Source organism: Gorilla gorilla, chromosome 12 (genome assembly GCF_029281585.2).
Source record: "Gorilla gorilla gorilla isolate KB3781 chromosome 12, NHGRI_mGorGor1-v2.1_pri, whole genome shotgun sequence".
Classification (NCBI taxonomy): Eukaryota; Metazoa; Chordata; class Mammalia; order Primates; family Hominidae; genus Gorilla; species Gorilla gorilla.
The window spans coordinates 70,212,382-70,228,210 of NC_073236.2; the positions used below are offsets into that span (position 1 = coordinate 70,212,382).

General features: G+C 41.4%; 1 protein-coding gene and 1 long non-coding RNA gene across 12 annotated transcripts in view; one reads left to right on the plus strand and one right to left on the minus strand.

Moving 5' to 3' along the window:
* Nucleotides 1-15,829, plus strand: part of AAK1 (AP2 associated kinase 1) — a 185,861-nt gene that overhangs the window by 105,943 nt on the left and 64,089 nt on the right. For all 11 annotated transcript variants that reach the window (XM_063695825.1, XM_019020962.4, XM_055378038.2 and 8 more), the window contains exons 6-10: nt 5,903-6,024; nt 7,373-7,454; nt 7,938-8,070; nt 10,762-10,865; nt 12,957-13,036. In XM_063695825.1, coding sequence (XP_063551895.1) covers nt 5,903-6,024; nt 7,373-7,454; nt 7,938-8,070; nt 10,762-10,865; nt 12,957-13,036 — 521 coding nt within the window. The remainder of the gene's footprint in view (nt 1-5,902; nt 6,025-7,372; nt 7,455-7,937; nt 8,071-10,761; nt 10,866-12,956; nt 13,037-15,829) is intronic.
* On the minus strand, nt 1,182-6,225 carry LOC129531636 (uncharacterized). Its single transcript, XR_008676932.2, has 3 exons — nt 6,080-6,225; nt 4,245-4,363; nt 1,182-1,288 (listed from the first exon to the last, which is right to left on the minus strand). It is a non-coding gene; the product is annotated as an uncharacterized lncRNA (long non-coding RNA).

The following is a 15,829-nucleotide window of genomic DNA, read 5'->3' on the forward strand; positions in this document are numbered from 1 at the left end:
GGAGGGAGATGTGAAACCTGCAGATAAGGAGAGCTGATTGTATTGGACTCTGTGGTTGTGTTTTCATCAATATTGAAGATCATCAGGCATGCTGTCAATTTGTTCACTGTGGTTCAGGAGACTCTTTCTCCTCTACCTTGGATATAGGGACCATGGGAAGAGGTCTGGATTGTGATTGTTGCAGAGAAGTCCTGGTCGCTGTTGTTTTTAGTCATTGACTCCCCAGATCTTACACTCGATGCCATCTAGATGCTTTCATTAGCACGTTAGATTTTATTGCTGTCTGCTAGTATGTCCGCGGTGGGCAGTTACGGTTGTCTGCTGCATCTGCAGCTTCCCCAAGTGCTCCTGTTCACCCTGGCTCTGTCGTTGCATCACATAGTCTCAGCCACTCTGAGCTCCATGTCACTGTGGGAACCAGCCACCACAGTCCTAGCAGTAGTCAGGGCCAAAGAGTTCTCTATTTTCCTGTTTTCCAGAGAAAATGCTAGTTGCTTCTCTGTGAGCAGGATTTCCATTTGGTGAGAAGGTGCCACTGTGAATGAAAGTTAATAGGATGAGGGAAAGAGCACGGGCCAGGCCTACTTCGGGCCTTGTGGAGCCAGCACCACTCTGCCTATGGGTCTGCTGGTTCACATGCAGAACTGAGGGAAGCCCCCTTGCCCTCCCTACTGCCTGTGCAGCCTTTCTTTCCAGTGACAGAGGAAATAAACTGAAAGTGGTCCCTGTCCTTAAGCAGCTTATGTTCTAAAAATAACCATAGCAGAAGCGCTGTTCTATATTGAAGATCTCTCCTCCAATACATTATTTTAACACTTTAATCGTTTTCCCCATTTTAAATTTTCATTTCTCTGAGAAAGATAAAGATCAGTATTGCAGATCATGGTGTTGTAGATCTGGGAAGGTCACCTAAGCCAGCCCTCTTCTTTACCAGTGAGGAAACCTCCGCACAGAAAGGCTGTGACCTGCACAGGTAGTTGAGTGATCAAACCAGAACGGAGACCACGGTTTTTCACTCCCGTTTTATTCTGTTGTATTATACCATGCTATTTGTCCAAGCACTTAAGAAAGGAGAAGAAAGGGTTAAGGCTTAACATGCACATTCATGTCGAAAGAGTCATAGATGTCTCCTCCTTTGTTAGAATAGAGATTTTGATCTCATGAAGTATAACAGGATGAAGATTCTTGTCCCATTTTTAGAAACACAGGTTTGAAAACCTGCATTCATCTAATCCTTCAAATTTTGCAGTGGCAATACATTCTCTGACTGAAATGCCTAATGCCATACCTGTTTGGAATAATATTGAGATGAAGAGGTCAGTAGGAGGTAGCCTCTTAGATCTTTTTGCTAAAGCTGTAAGCAGAGTTTGACAGTGACAACTTCAATTGCACTCTTAAGCTGAGAGGCTGGGAAATGGGGTCAGCAGCATCGCACTCTCAAAGAATGGAAAGGTTCGGGATTGTAAGCAGTGGTAACCAATCTTGAGCTTCACCCTAAGGGACTTTGCCAAAAACAAAGTCCCTATGCAAATTCTCTGAAGCTTTCAGAAGGTGGTGTACGACTGTCTAGTTGGGTTTCTACCTTCTTAATCTCACATAATCTATTCACACCTGCTTACTTCCATCCCTGTTGATTTTTCTCTATACCCTGCCCTAGTCATCTCACACCCAGACTGTTGTACCTGCCCTTGTTGCCTTCCTTCTTTTCTTCTCCCTCAATTTTGCCAAGCTAATTTTCATCAAATAGCTGTGTTCATGTGCTGCTGACCTGAGAAAAATGCTGAATGGCGCCCAAGTGCCCTTCCTCAGTCTGCTGTCTGTGTGCTTCTCTGGTCCTCTCCCTTTCTCCTTCCTCCTTCCTCGCCAATCTCAACTGTCCATCCCCCTTAACTGCACAATGCACATCAGCACGGTGGGTGAGGGTGTGGTCCTGGCAGTCCGGTGGCCTGAGCCTACATCCTGCCCTATTATCCTGTGACCTCAGGCAAGTTAGGTAACTTCTCTGGCCTCTTTTTTCTAATCTATTAAGGGAGACAATAAGGCTTTGTAAGGATTATATGAAATACTCTAGGTAAAAGCGCGTGGAGCAGTGTCTGGCACTTAATAAGTGCTGTTAGTTGCTACTGTTATTATCACTCTGGTTTCTATGCTTTGTTCCTGTTATTAGTTTCACTTTTGTAAGTCCTTCACTTCCTCCATGGCTCCACATTATCTTGTCTCCCCTTTTCTGACAGCACTGGTTCATAATAGGTCCTTTCCCATGTTTTCAGCTTTCTTTGCAGTACCGGTGCTATGCACAGCACTATTCCAGCCACAGTGGCCTGCCTCTCTGCCTCAGACCCTTCAGGCACACTCCCATCTCAGGGCCTTTGTGCTACTGTTTTCTGCTTGGAATGCTCTTCCCCCAGTAGCACATGGCTGCTCCTTCTTCATCCAGGTCTCTGTTCCCCTTGGAGAGACCTTCCCCGACTATACTATTTAAAATAGCATTCCTCTTCACCTTACGTACATTCACCTGCTGTATTCTTGTCATAATATTTATCACTACCAGGCAAGTATAATTATTTTCTTCTTATCCCCAGTTGGACTGTAAGCTCTGTGAGAGGATAGACTGTTGTGTTCACAGCCTTATCCCTAGAGCTTAGAAAAGTTCTTGGCATATAGTAGGAGTTGAAACATGTTTCTTTTGTTTTTTAGTTTTTAATTTTTGTGGGTACGTAATGGGTGTATATAGGAGTTATATGAGACATTTTGATACTGGCATGCAATGTGTAATAATCACATCAGGATGAGTAGGGTATCTACCACCTCAAGCATTTATCCTTTGTGTGAAACATGTTTCTTTGATAAATGTATGGTATAACAGCTTTTCTGGATGTACATTCCAGCATTAGAAGTGTAGAAACTGATTCAGAAAGGGAGTGCACACATACAATAGGAGAAGCATGGTTTTATATGAGCTCTGCCAGGTGCATGAGGCCGAGGAGGAAGATTGTTGCTGAATGATGCTGAATAAGTGATTTCATCGGCAACATTTAAGGGTCCCTGGCGTGTGTACAGCACTGGACAAGGTGTTATGGGAGATGCATAGGCATAACACAGTGCCCTTTTCTCTAAAGTTTTGTATTCTTACTTGGGAAGGCAAGCATAAATACATAAGAGGTTAAATACCAACCCACAGTGAAAGAAACATTGCCAAATTGTAAATGATTATCAGTGATTATTACCTACCAAAGGTTGGCAAAATTTATTTACAAGGGGCCAGATAATAAATATTTTAAGTCTGTCATAACTGCTCACTCTGCTGTCAGAGCTCAAAAGCAGCCATAAACTTTAGGGTAAGTAACAAGTGGGCATGGTTTGATTTGGCCTGAAGGCCTTTGGCAGCCTCTCCTATTGACAGTAAATTCTGTAGATTTTGTGAACTGGTTGTGAAAGGTTTTTCTGAGGAGTTACAACTGGAGTGGTGAATGAGCAGTTGAATAAAAGGAGCAATTGAATAAAAGGACAAATTAGGTTGTGTATGGAATGCTTAGGAGACATGGAACAAATCAGCCTGGCTAGTGTTTAGACACTTCATTCCTTATTAACTAGATTTCTATTGTAGGGGCATTTCTGAACATAAAGCACCAAGAAAGTCCTGTCCTTAAGCTTGCACCCAATGCGTTAGACAAGTATTGTCTCCCCTACTATAGTTGGAAGTAAGGATGGGGGCCTTGAGTAATTGCTCTGCTTCTAACCTGCTTCCTGTAGCAGGAATATAATTGCCTATCCTTTCTAGAGTGAGGTTGTTTAGGTTCACTTCCCAGCTGTACCAACTATTGGCTGTGTGACATTTAGCAAGTGGCTTAATCACTCTGAGCCTCATTTTCTCCATCTGTGAGAGAAGGATAATAATCATATTGGGATTATGAGGATGTAGTGGGATAATCCATGTAAAATGCTGAGTACAGTAGTACTGGCAATAGTAAAGCTCAGAAAATGATGGCTGTTATTTTTATAACCTCTAAATTAGATTGAAAACATTAGCGTTGTTTTGTTGGAATTATTTTAAATTCCTAAAGTGTGTATATGCTCAGGAAGCTTGACTGTGTCACTTTATGTAAATAGATTAAACTGGTGAGCTTTATAAAAAAGACATAGATGTTGGAAATATTTGCATGCCTCAGCCTTATCTCAAAGGAATGAATCTCTCCTAATCTTTCATAACCCTATGCTTAAGAATTGTTCATCATAGAACATACCTGTGCAGGTTGATGGCTGTAGTTCAAACTACGTATGTGGCTGGAAATTCCAAGGTCAAAATTATAGATTAAAGTGATTCCAGGGTAGTAGTGCCCCCAGCTACACCAGTATATCCTGTCTGGAAGAACAATAGACTTTAAATCCAGATCTTACAAGCTTTTTACAGATTAAGTTCCAAGGAATGTAAGTTAACAAAAACAAAAAGCTCCTCACAACACCACCATAAGCAAGGTTTAGTAGGAGTAAGAAACAATAAACTGCAGAATCAGTTGGCAGCAGAGACTTCAAATATTGGAATTGGCAGATACAGACTATAAAATATACTTAATGTAATTCTTAGAAGAATTAAAAGAAAGTATAGAAACAAGTATAGAAATTAGAGACTATTATAATTGACCAGTTGTTTTTAAAAGAATCAGTAGTAGTACGGTAGTACGGCCTGGATATTTGGTGGCTCCTATCTTGCGCCTGACACACCAGGTTTGCACACACATGCACACACCTACACAGTGTTTTTTGGTTTATTCCATTCAACATACATTTTTTATACCAAGCATTGTGTTAGGCACTAGGTAGAGAAAACCAAGAATGTGATTACAAGAAGATGCTTATCTTTAAGGAGCTTATCTTTCAGAGTAGACTATTTTATAGTCTACTCTTGCCTTTGTTTTCCAAAGGTGATCAGTCTTTGGAAGGCTGAAGGCAAAAGACAATGGAGACTACAGTCTTAATGGCCTAACAAGATTTTTTGGCTGCCATTTTACTGCCCACACATAGCCAGGTCTGTCCTCCAGCATACTAGTCAGCTCAGTTCACCTAGACCCAAAATCAGTACACCTTGAGTACATAGTGCCCACTATTTTGGAGTTGTTATTTCATTTGTAGAGTCCTTTGATACCAGGGATTTCTCTAGATTTGGGGCTTTATAAGCTCCCTGCTGCCTAGAACTCCTAACTCACTGCCCAAAGAATTCATTTATTTAAAAAATTAGGGCAATACATTAACAGGAAAACTGCCCATTTATCCCCAGACATTTTATCACATTGAGAAGTAACTGAAACATAAACAATATTAATTCTGAATATCCTAACCTAGTGTAGTAAAGACATTTATATAAGTACTTATAAGGTCCAAGTGAAGTAATTCACATCATGAGAGAATGAAATACTGAAGGACAATAGGGAAAGAGTGACATTTTATCTGAGTGGGAGCCTGAAAGTTTCAAAAAGGACATGGCATTTGAACTGGGGTTTGAAACAAGATTTTGATAGTTGGCTAAGGAGGTGGGGATTGTGGAGGGCATCCTGGCCTACAAGAAGAGCAAGAGCAAAGGCACAGGTCAGAGGCTTTGAAAGTATGAGGATGGTTTCTGCAGAGGTGAGAAATGTGGCTGAAATTTACAAAAATGGCACTCTTGCATCCCCCACCGTGGAGTTTCCTCTTTTTGCCCTCTCCACCCACTTTTCCCTCTTACTCTGCATCTCCTGTGTTCCACTTGGGATGACCCCTGTTGAGATACTTGGAGAGGAATAACTTTCCTGTGCACATTAATGAGACTGCCAGAAATAAAATGTTTATTTATGTGACTGTGAAACCAAATTTTCACGTGCATTACTAAATGATATCTTGGAATGGGTGGTTGGGGAATGTTTTTCAGGTTGAAAACATCCTCTTGCATGACCGAGGCCACTATGTCCTGTGTGACTTTGGAAGCGCCACCAACAAATTCCAGAATCCACAAACTGAGGGAGTCAATGCAGTAGAAGATGAGATTAAGAAGTAAGCTTTTTCTCCTTTCATGGAGTTTTGTCCACAATCAGATGAGCAACTTTACCTTCAGCTTATGGATGAGAAGGTCAGGGTGGGGAGAGAATGGTGATAGTCAGTTGTCCTTCATCTCACAGCATCATGTTCACAGCTGGGTTGTTTGACTTTAAGTGAAGAATGAGGAGGGGGTTTACAAGCATACATCAGAGTAAAAGGAAGGACTCTCTTAGAGCACTTTATCAGTGGTCCTGTGGTCATTGTACATAGATGTTTTGATTTATGATGTCACAGAGCCTATAAAAAGCTGAGAGGTGCACACACCATAAAAGTACTAGCATGTTTTTAAGTATGATCACAACAACCATGACATTATCAGTCAAACAGATGTGCTTTTTACTGAACCCTAAATTGCTCCTTCCTTCCTGCTCATAAGGCGATCTAAGTGGAAATAATGGTGAGTAGGTTATTAAAGTCTCTGCAGATACTGAATCACAGACTTTCATGAGAAAAAGCTTCTTTAGATTTGTGACTCCAATAAGAGCCTGACCCATTTTCTCCTCATGTCCACAATGTTGGATTTTTTACAGGCAACAGCACTCGCTATTACTACTAATAAGTCAACAGTCTAGCCTGCACACCCACATCCTGATCTTCTCTGTCCTTTCATGCATCACCCCAGACAACCATGCCTGGGGCAAGAAGAACCTGATCGACCCAAGGCCCTGAGGGATGCCTAGACCTGTCCCATCTGGGATCTAGAGACTAAAGCATCATAAATCACATGCTTGGTAACACCAAGACACTCACTTCGAGGATGTGCTTATACTACTTTTTTCTGGAGCAAGAGATAAAACTGTTATTTCACCCTGATTCCAGGAGCAAAGATGAAGGGCTCTTGATTCCATCCACTCCTCACCCCAGCCAGGGCCCACTTTCTGCCCTTCTCCAGAGTACCACAGTCAGTATTACATCTCTGACATCTCTGTGTTGAGCCACATGTAAAGGCCATTTTTAAAACAACAAGTTGACAAAATATAGTATCAGTGTAAGAATTTTGAGAAGATTTTATCATTTGAGGACCCAAGAAAAGTTGCTTTTAGAATTTATTTAATGCATTAGTGTCTGAGTCCCCACATGTTCTTAGACTAGGAGGACTGCTGCCAGAATGCCTTGGTGTGATGATATGATTGTACCAAGGACAGCCTTTCATTTTATCTCTACTAATATTTCATACTCTCTTCTGCAGATTGCTCCCAGGGATTCTGTTAATGTAAAAAGAAAAAAAGTATTTCTGCTGCTCCTCCTGGTTTTTAATTATAGTATTGACATATTTAATAAAAAATGAATCTCTTGATTGTAGATACACAACGCTGTCCTATCGAGCACCAGAAATGGTCAACCTGTACAGTGGCAAAATCATCACTACGAAGGCAGACATTTGGGTAGGTGTCAGGTAACCTATCCATACCTCAGATAGCAGCAGTCTTGACTGTAAATTCCCAAGGTTAATGCACACAGCGCTATGGCATGGTGGCTACTGTACCATATCATTGTCTACTTACCCCTCAAGGTTATTCTTGATGTGAGAATACCAGCCACTGCTTCTTGAAGCATGATAAAGAAAATTACTTCCAAGCTCTGTGAAAATTATTTAGATTTTTTTCATGTATATGTTACTGGTTCTTAAGAGCAAAACAGGTAAATACTTATTATTTACTGGAACACGATTTGGTAATAATGGTAGAAATAATGCAACTCAGCTGCTAACAGTGGTGTTGGGTTCTAAAACTCATGTTTCTAATACATTAATAGTCTATAGTTTTTATATCTGCTAGTAAATGTGGATGGTGCCAGTTTCTCATTAGATCCATTTAGAGTCATGATAAATAAGCCACTAGTAGCAATCTGCTATCTTTATTTTTTAGGCTCTTGGATGTTTGTTGTATAAATTATGCTACTTCACTTTGCCATTTGGGGAAAGTCAGGTGGCAATTTGTGATGGAAACTTCACAATTCCTGATAATTCTCGATATTCTCAAGATATGCACTGCCTAATTAGTAAGTATTTTAAGTTTCTAGTTTCATATTTTTATTTCTAATCACAAAGAATGAATTGGGGGATAAAGGGATTAGATTCCAGGAGTAATGAGTTAGATGCAAAGGTAAAGAAATTAGTTGATAATGATTGGGAACTCAAAGACAATGTAACTGTCTAGTTAGAGTGGTGGGTCTTTTTGCTAGAAATCTGAAGTTCTGTTTCACACCTGAGCCCAGCCACCCAAGCAGAAATCCTAACTGCCTGGAGCAGTATAGTGCTTCTATATTCTGTTGCAGTCTCTATGAAAGCTCCGGTACCAAAGGAGTCCAGCTGACTCATATCAAGTGATAAGAAATTCATCTTTGCAAAACTGGAAGCAACTCAAATGAAAATGATTGCAGTACATTCACTGGAGTGAATACATAATTAAGACTATATAACTCCATGGAACCAGGTTTTTCTTCTCATTTAGGTTAATCACTGGATTTTGATAACATGCATCTAAACTCAATGCTTCCTTAAAAATAGTCTTAAGATTCCCCACTATTTGGTATCATCATAGCAAGCATATGTACTAACATTCATTAACCAGATGGTAGAATAAGTAATCTTTAAAGAAAAAAAAAAGAATAATCTTTGCACAAAGCCCCTATACTAAAATGCTAAAGAAGCAGAGATTTTTATCATCTTTCCACATTGGTCAAGACTCTTAACATCTAAGTTTTAACTGTTATGGATTGATTATAAATCCTGAGTAACCCATTTGGGTCCTGCATGGGGATACACTGGAAAAAATAGAAGCGGCAAATGTGGGTGGAGCATCTGACATTTGTTGAGGGCCTACTTATACCTCATTTAATTCTTAAAATCCTTTATGTATTAAGTGTAATTATTCCCATTATGCAAATGAGGAAACTGAAACTGAGAAAATGTAGGTAACTTATCCACTTAACATAGATACAGCTTTTAAGGTGCTGCCCATTCCATTGTGCCAGTTTTGTCAATCAGCCTCTTCCATTTATTAACAAAAAAAGGAGGAATATTTAAAGGGCTGGATTATGACATTTAATAATTGTTGGATTGTTTTAAGAGATAAAGCATTATGTCCATGTTAGAATTCCAGGTATGTAAGTGAGATTGGTAGGAAATATGGGAAAATGGCCAACTTTGATATTAGACTAGTATTATTTTTTGATAATTTTTAAAACATTTATGCAGTAAATTCATATTGGGAAATACAACTCTTTATGAATGTCTATACCATGGACATCTTTCCCAAACTGCTTGCAAACCATTTGGCAACTCCACTATCACCCTAAACGCACAGATCTAAAATTAAGTTTATCATCATTAGCCCTCCTTCCTTCTTTTTACCCTCAATACCCAGTTCCCCTGTCCTCTTTTAAGTTTCTGTCAGTGGTATCACCATTGAAGCCTGGAAGAATGAAATTTAAGATTTCTTTGGATCCAGCTAGCAAGAGAGGAAAGGTTCAGTCGTGTACTCGGCCATATTCCTTTTTTGGAGTTTCTACTGTTTTCATTACATTCTTTATACAAACATCACTGTCACCATAGTATATACAGACTCTGTCAGCTCATGCCTTTACTGTTGGACTGGTCACCAGCTTTTCTCCTCTCTTTTCAATCCATCCAGCACACCCTCACCAAAAGATTCCTCTTATAAAACACCACCTCTCATGTCCCTGATGAGGAAACTCTAGCGGCTTGCCAATGGTCTCACAGTAGGGCTCAGCTTCTTAGCATGGCATTTAAGATTCTGATTCTGATTGCATTCCACCCACTCAGCCTTCTCTCTACCCTGTCCTTCTGGCTCCTCTGTTTACTTGCAGCAAGGCATTCTCTTGTCTTTCTCCAAGTCCTTCTTTGCTCAGACTGTTCTCTTAACTAGAATGTCTTTTTCTTTGCTTCCCCGCTGACTAAATTCTGTCCTGCCTTCAAGGGCCACCTCAAGCTCTGCCTCTTCTGCAAGGCAGTCACAAGGCTGCACCCTCACTGATCTTTTTGGAACTTAGTGTCCAGAGCATTCACTTTATTATTTAAGCAGTCAGCTGCCTTGCGTTGTTGTTTGCATGTGTATGTGTATGTTTGTGGTCTTCTCAAATATTTTTTTTTCCCCCTGAGGATTTTTCCAGCCTCAGGGAGGCAGAAGCTTAAAGGACCTGGAAATAGACAAGTGATCTATAGGTCACAGGAAAAGTAGATATGCATATGTTACTTTGTAATTTCTTTTAATCTGGAAACCAGCTAATATTTCCAACAAAAGAATAATAAGTAAATTCATGAAGTTTGGGTTTTGGTTATAATTATTAAGAATAATCATTCGTTTAGTAAGATAAGATGAACCAAGGAAGCCCATGGTAAGACCATGTAACCTCCTAGGTATCGGAGTATGAAGGTGGTAACTTTCATATTGAGAGCTTGAGTCCCTCTGGTGCAAAGCATAGAATGTGAACTTTAAGTATCTTTGTTACAATCCATATATTTTATTTTCTTATGGATATTAAATATTTCAGGAACATTAGAGCTTCTCTTTCTAAGGGAGAGAAAAGGGGATAATTATACTTCCTGACTTGTATGAAAAATAAAAGTTTAAAAACAAAACATTGGGAGTAGAGAGAGGAATGATGCTTCCTAGCTAGTGTAATAACTGTTGGAATATTATTAAATAAATTCACGTATGTTTGCCTTAGGGTATATGTTGGAACCAGACCCTGACAAAAGGCCGGATATTTACCAGGTGTCCTACTTCTCATTTAAGCTACTCAAGAAAGATTGCCCAATTCCAAATGTACAGGTACGTGAATGGTGCTATTTAAAGGGAGTAAACATTATCAAATTGCCATTTTGAGCTCCTGGGGTGTTAATCAGCTGTTTAAATGAATTTAGATGTCCCTTGCTTTATCTACTGGGGGTAGTCAAGCAAAGCTAACTGTGAAGCAGTTGCCATAAAGGGAATCCAATTTTCCCATGGAATTTAATTATAAAACTGAAGCAATTGTACTGAACAAAAAAATGCCCTAGGGATTGAGTTGGACACTTTGGATGAAGATTGACCGACTTCATGTCTGTCAACTCTTCTAGTTCTCTGAGAGCCACATGCCTGTTGTAGTCACCTGGAGGTGATTACAGGCAGGCTACTTTCCCGAGGCAATGCCTTGGACATGCCCCCATGCCTGTTAGAACCTACGCCCCTTGTCCCCGTTCTCCTTCCTTGCAGCAGAGCTTTCTTGGTTTTGCTTCTGCTGTTGGCCATTTATAACTCACACTCCTCTTTCTCTGTCCTTCCAGCACATCAAGCCATAAGAATGTTTTCTACATTTAGTAATCCTAAACTCTGCACTCAGTTTTCAGAGCAAAATGCTTGCAAATGTCCTTTTTACAGATTTCAAATGTTGCTAGTACGGCTGGGCGTGGTGGCTCACGTCTGTAATCCCAGCACTTTGGGAGGCCGAGGAGGATGGATCACCTGAGGTCAGGAGTTCAAGACCAGCCTGGCCAACATGGCAAAACCCCATCTCTACTAAAAATCCTTGCATATTTTTCATGTCATATTGTGATTTATTTTTCTTAAATATTTTATTAATGGATGCTATAGTAAATAGATTCTGATCTGAAATTTTCTTGCTAGTTCCTCCAATAATGAACTTTTGATTTCACTGCTGGGACTTAAGGGCGCTGCTCCTCTTTCACTCTCACATTTGGAATCAGATGTGGGGTTCATCCATGTGGAGCTCAGGATATTGGCTTTATTACTAATAAGCTTGAGTCAGAAGATGCAGCTTGACCAGTCAGGCTCCCTAGCATTAGACCCACATGACTGAGATATAAACACCTGATTCCTGGGGGACCAGCTCTTCTTTAAAGGAAGGAGGGCAAAGCAAACCGGACCAGCTCAGTTTTTCTACAGTCTTAACAGTCACAGAAATCAACTCTTCTCCTTTGGGAGAGGAATGCTTGAAGAAGAGGAAGTGCTAGAAGTTTTCTAGCAGAAAATCTCCCCCGACCTGGAAACATGAAGGAAGCGAGAGGACCCTCCTAAAAGGCCAGTTTTATAACTAGTATTGTGTGTTGGTTTCCCAGATTAAAACGAGGGATACTGTGCAGTAACCAAACATGACTGTCCCACTTTCCCATTCATAAAGTTAAATAATGTGAAATCTAAGTGGAAGCATTCAGATTGGTAGCTAGTTTTTTAAAAGTACACCTCACAAGTCTTATGTCATTTGGTACTCAGTAGTGGTAAGCACTTGTTTTAGGGTTAGGGACAGCTAGTTGGTGCTCCCTCATGAGGCATTATTAGATGGATAGTGCAGATTTCAAGCCAGAGGAACTCTCCTTGGCTTGCAGACTGAGTAGTGCCTCACATGTTGGGAAGGGTACTGGCTCAGCAGCCATACACAGAGGTGGCTGTGGTTTTCTCTGAGCATTCTAACTTGCAGACTCAGTGCACCCTGGTTTGACACACTGATAAGCTCGAACGAAGATCGGTCTGGGATCCAGAATAATACCAGCTACAGACATTTCCTTCCCATTCCTTTCATAGCATCACTTCTAAGCTGTGCTATAGGAGGAGAAGGGTACTGAGATCAAGCCCCAGTGACTCACCATGGTACAGAAGGTAGAGAATAATCCGGGAATGTGTGCTGCACACAAGCTACTCTCTCCTCTTCTCAGATACATTGCTTCCCTGACTGTGGCTGAGTCTGATATGCATTTGGTTAACTTTCCTTCCCTCTACCAGAAAGAGCTCAGGGCCTGGAAGCTGCTCCAGAAGATCCCAAAATGTGTTTCCATCAGCTCTCAGTCCCAATCAGGCTGCTTATTCTTTAACAAAGAAATCTGTGATGTCCTTTTGTTTTGTTCTGTTTTGTTTGCAATTCTATAGAACTCTCCCATTCCTGCAAAGCTTCCTGAACCAGTGAAAGCCAGTGAGGCAGCTGCAAAAAAGACACAGCCAAAGGCCAGGTAAGAAATGCTTTCATGAACACATGTCCTCCTTGGATTGCCACAGCAGCAGGGAAGGATGCCTGTGTTTCTTGATTCTTATGTATGCTGTCATGACCAGGGGCTGCACAGATCAGGAAAGCAAGCTCTGTCTTGCCTAGGCAGAAACTGTTCTTTGGGAATGCAAAAAGGAATATCATGAAATATTGTGATCTACATTTGAAAGAGGATCAAGAACTCTGAAGCTGTTTTCTTTGCATGGGAATAGGCTCAGGGGCATTCAGAGATGAGGCAACAGCAGACTTTAAATATTGCTAGTACGGCCAGGTGTGGTGGCTCACGTCTATAATCCCAGCACTTTGGGAGGCCTAGGAGGGTGGATCACCTGAAGTCGGGAGTTCAAGACCAGCCTGGCCAACATGACAAAATCCCATCTCTACTAAAAATACAAAAATTAGCTGGGTATGGTGGCACACGCCTGTAGTCCCAGCTGCTTGGGAGGCTGAGGCAGGAGAATCACTTGAACCTGGAAGGTGGAGGTTGCAGTGAGCTGAGGTCACGCCACTGCACTCTAGCCCGGGCGACAGAGCAAGACTCCATCACAAAACAAAAAAAGAATGTTGCTAGTACAAGAGTATCCTAAACATTAGGCAGGCATGGTAGCACGTGCCTGTGGTACCAACTGCTCTGGAGGCTGAGGCAGGAGAATTATTTGAGGTCAGGAGTTTGGGATCAGCCTGGGCAATACAGTGAGACCCTATCTCTTTTTAAAAAATGTAAAAAATATCCTAAACATGTGTCCTGACTTTTGGTTAGCTGCATTCACCACCCTAACACTCAACCTCCCTTTCCTTCTTACTTTCTATGGCTCCAACCACATTAGGAAAATGCAGGTCAAAGCACCAGGTCAGTGAACAGCAGAAGACTCTCTGGGTCTTAGCTAATCACAGTCTATTCAACCTAGGTTCTTCCAAAAAGCAGATGCCAAAAGAGGATTAAACGAATATGTTATTTGGGGAAATGCCCATGTGAGAGAAAACAGGGAGGGAGCCAGGAAAGGCTGGGAGTGCCATCGGAAGGCAATGCAAGTCTGACCCAGACAGAGGGAGAAGCAGCATGGGTGGAAGTGACCTAGACTGTCACACAACTTAAGTAAGACTCACCAAAGGTGTTGGGGTCCTTGTGCCAGTCAGCCAGCAGATAGTCCCTCATCTCCTAGGAATTCCTGTGGGTTGGAGGTTAGGGCTGGCAGCAACCTATGGGAAGCATGGCACCAGGGCAAACACACAGCAGTGCTGCATTTAGTGCTGCATTTTGGGAATGCAGCAGCTGAGCATTGGGGTTTTATGCTCCCTGTAGATGAAGGTCTACAAAGCACTTTCGCATGGCTGCCACCCCTTCCAAATGGCAGATTCTAGAGGTAGCGCAGGAGATATTTATACTCCTCTTTTTTCTACCACCATCGCGAGTAAGTGCTAGCAGCAAACTGCGTCAACAAAGTACCCTGGATGGGAATATGTGAATTTTAATTGAACAGTCAAATAACATCTGTATCTTAAAAAGTTCTTTAATATTTATTAAATGCCTGCTGTGTACATGAAGTTATTTTAGATGTGCCTCTAAAGTAGTGAGACTTTGATTTTTAATAAACGTAGCAAACTTGCTTAACAAACAAAACCTGTTACTTTGTAGTGTGTCCATTTCTTTCACTAATTCTGCCATGCTCACCTCTTTGGAAGTTGTTTTGGGGCTGATTTAAGTAGCTTAGTCTTTTGTGCTCATGGCTGTCTTGTACTAGGCTTAAACATGATATGTGCAGAGGGTAAGCAATGATCCCTTTCCCCACTCCACTCCACAAAACATACTCATTGAAGTCCATACAAACTAATATTTTGGACATTCTACAATTAATAAAACAGATTTACAGTTATTGATACATTTGATGTTCACATCTGCCTTATGATGTAGGCATATGTTTTTCCCTTTTACACATAAAGGACCCAAAGCTGAAAGAGGGTGAGTGACATACCCATTATCACACAGTTACTTAGTGAGGAGCTAGAACTCAAATATATTTTTCTTTGGCTCCAGATCCTATTGCTCTAATATGTTCCCGTCAAGAGATGATCAACATGGAGGTTCTGCTGTTTGGGTTTCTACAGAAGCCTGCTCACCTCCCTCACCCTTGGCTTTTTCTTTTTTTCCTCTTTTTTTTTTTTTTTTTGAGATGGAGTCTTGCTCTGTCACCCAGGGTGGAGTGCAGTGGCGTGATCTCGGCTCACTGTAACCTCTGCCTCCTGGGTTCAAGCGATTCTTCAGCCTCAGCCTCCTGAGTAGCTGGGACTACAGGCGCGTGCCACCACACCCGGCTAATTTTTATATTTTTAGTAGAGACGGCGTTTTGCCATGTTGGCCAGGCTGGTCTCAAACTCCTGACCTCAAGTGATCCACCCGCCTCAGCCTCCCAGAGTGCTGGGATTAAAGGCGTGAGCCACCACACCCAGCCGGCTTTTTCTTTCTTACACCTTTCTTCTTTTCTCCAGCACGTGTCCCATTTTTCTTCCCACATCCCTTGCCCAGGTTATAGCCCCCCAGATGTGATAGCCTTTATATCACCACTTCCCCAACCAGCACAAGAGCATCCCTCTAACAGGTTGCCAGTGCAAAGTTTCTGGGCCCAGGATGGACCTTGGAGGTATGTCATGGGAAGGACATGAGGCCAGCTGCTTTGCTTCCTGTTTTACATTCATGGAGGCTGTTTTGGAAATATTTTGACAAAACATGCTTTGGAAATATTCTTGAAACTTGTTAATT